The following is a 2,511-nucleotide window of genomic DNA, read 5'->3' on the forward strand; positions in this document are numbered from 1 at the left end:
TTAATCTTCAAGCCCATATCTAAATCACATGAATTTTTGATAGTCTAATGAAGAGGTGGGTGTGAAACATATGTACCAGAAATTAAATATGTTTTTCATTTCTTATATACTAAATTAATAAACTAAAATTAAATCAATAAACTAAAATAACAAAAAATATAATTTTTTTTTAATTTTCAAATTAATAAAATTAGTAAATTAAATATATTTAAATTAAATATATTCATTTCACCACTCAACCAAACACATGATATTAAAAATGATATTTCAATCATATATTATCTTAACCTGATTTCTCATTTCAACCCAATACTACTCCGTAAATCAAACCACCCCTAAATAGTTTAAATGAAATAATCTACCCATTTAATTGAAATGAAGTTCATAAAAAAACAGAAATGAATTCGTCATCATTCCAATATTTCGATTATAATTCAAACACTATATGTAAAATTGATATTCTAAGATGTGTTAAAATTAATATTCTAACTGAAAAAGAACACTTCATTTAATAACAACCGCGGGCACTGTACAATGGAACCCTGGAATTTTGAAATGAGGCACTCCCCATTCATTAAAAAAAATTACAATTCCACGTGCAATATGGTGACAACATTAGATTTATGGTCTTAAATTTTATAACACCAAATACCCCATACAGTCTCTCTGAGAAGCAGAAGCTTATTTATGTTGCGTCCATACAAGAGGGTTTATGTCATAGTCCAGGTTCTCAAACCCACAACACTTTATTTATCTTGAAACAAGTGGTGTGTGTTATATATTGTGGTGTGTTTCCGGGGAGAGAGAGGGAGAGGGAGAGGGAGGGGCGAGAGAGAGAGAGAGAGAGAGAGAGATGGCACTGGATGAGGCTATAGCACTCCAAGAACTGTTCAGCTACAAAAGTAGTATAGATATTTACGAGATATTTGGAGGAGGTTACAACTGGGGCTCCCAGTGTGATTTGGTACAAACAGAAGAAAAACTGGGCAGGCTTAATATACTTGAGAATGGAGCTGAAAACTTTGTAAACAATAGTTCTGATTTCTCTCATTTACTAGAATCACATCATGAGGAGCAAAGGGGATGCAATTCCTCTGTGGAGTTTGAAACGACAGAAACTAGAGCTACACAAGAATTTCCACCGTCTGAAACCTCTACAACAATCTCTTGTAGACCTAAAAGAAAAAGGACGAGAAACAAGAGGAACTTGGAGGACATTGAGAACCAGAGAATTACTCATATTGCAGTCGAGCGCAACCGCAGGAAACAGATGAATGAGTATCTTTCGTTGCTCCGCTCACTCATGCCCGAGTCTTATGTCCAAAGGGTACCTACTTATTTTTTAAATTTTTACATTTTCACTCCTCTTCTACAATTTCATATTTAGTAATCACATGTATGTACCAATGTGATTAATTAGGTTGATCAAGCATCAATAGTTGGTGGCGCCATCAATTATGTTAAGGTGCTTGAGCACCAGCTACAATTCCTCAGTGTACAAAATCATAAAACTCCAAATTTTGAGGCTAAGAAAAGTTCATCTTCTCCGTTTGCTGAATTCTTTGCCTTTCCACAATACTCGACAAAGTCATGCGACAAAGAGAAGTTGATAATTACGGATAATGATCCATGGGCCAAAATAAACCATTGGTCATCTTCCATGGCTGATATAGAGGTGTCAATGGTAGAGAACCATGCAAATATGAGAATAAGAACTAAATCCCGGGCTAGACAGCTGGTGAAATTGGTGCATGAGTTACAAATACTTAGACTAACTGTTCTCCATCTCAGCGTTACTAGTACTGTTGATCAAATTGTTCTCTATTCTCTCAGTGTTAAGGTTGGTTTTCTCTAGCTAGCTGTATTTAATAAAGTTTGAACATTCGACTTGTGGTAAAGGGAGTGAAAAGATAATATTCACAAAAAATGGAAATTGAACAATCACAAAATGAGTATTCGACTTTTGTAACACGTACTTACGTACTGGTACTAATTATGATTCTTTATGAAATGACGGACTGCTGTTATATGTGCATGCAGGTGGAAGATAATTGTAAACTCAGTTCTGGAGAAGAAATAGCAACGGCTGTGAATCAGATCCTGGCAAAGATCCAAATGGAAGGAGGGTTATGTTTCACCTAAATAACATCTTTTTTATTTTTAAAATCATTCGTCATGATTTGCGCAAGGCAAAGTACTCGTCACTTACATGTAGTGTGTATTGTGTAATAATGTCTTAGTCAAAGAACTGTGGCGAAATGAATATTACTCACATTGCATATATTTATATGTAATTGTGCTTTTCATACTTAAACCTTTTCAATGAGGAACATAAGACCATGCTAAAGCCATTTACTGTCATTCTAGCATTATAATTAAGTACATACTTCCTCAGTCCCCATTGTTAACATCTGTATAAGATAAGAAAAAGAAAAAAGAAAATTTGATAAATTAGTGGGACATATTGACTAAATTAGCGAAGAAAATATGTTATTTTTTTTCAAAAAACTA

The 2,511-nt window shown here is 33.9% G+C and overlaps 1 protein-coding gene across 1 annotated transcript; it reads left to right on the forward strand.

The window, feature by feature from the left end:
* The first annotated feature begins 720 nt into the window (after positions 1 to 720).
* Positions 721 to 2,267, forward strand: LOC141698195 (transcription factor bHLH94-like). Its single transcript, XM_074502843.1, has 3 exons — positions 721 to 1,327; positions 1,421 to 1,840; positions 2,041 to 2,267. Exons 1-3 carry the CDS (start codon positions 854 to 856, stop codon positions 2,140 to 2,142), a joined length of 996 nt encoding a protein of 331 aa, XP_074358944.1. The 5' UTR covers positions 721 to 853; the 3' UTR covers positions 2,143 to 2,267.
* Positions 2,268 to 2,511: the final 244 nt, after the last annotated feature.

The sequence above is a fragment of the Apium graveolens genome, chromosome 11 (assembly GCF_009905375.1).
Source record: "Apium graveolens cultivar Ventura chromosome 11, ASM990537v1, whole genome shotgun sequence".
NCBI classification, from domain to species: Eukaryota; Viridiplantae; Streptophyta; class Magnoliopsida; order Apiales; family Apiaceae; genus Apium; species Apium graveolens.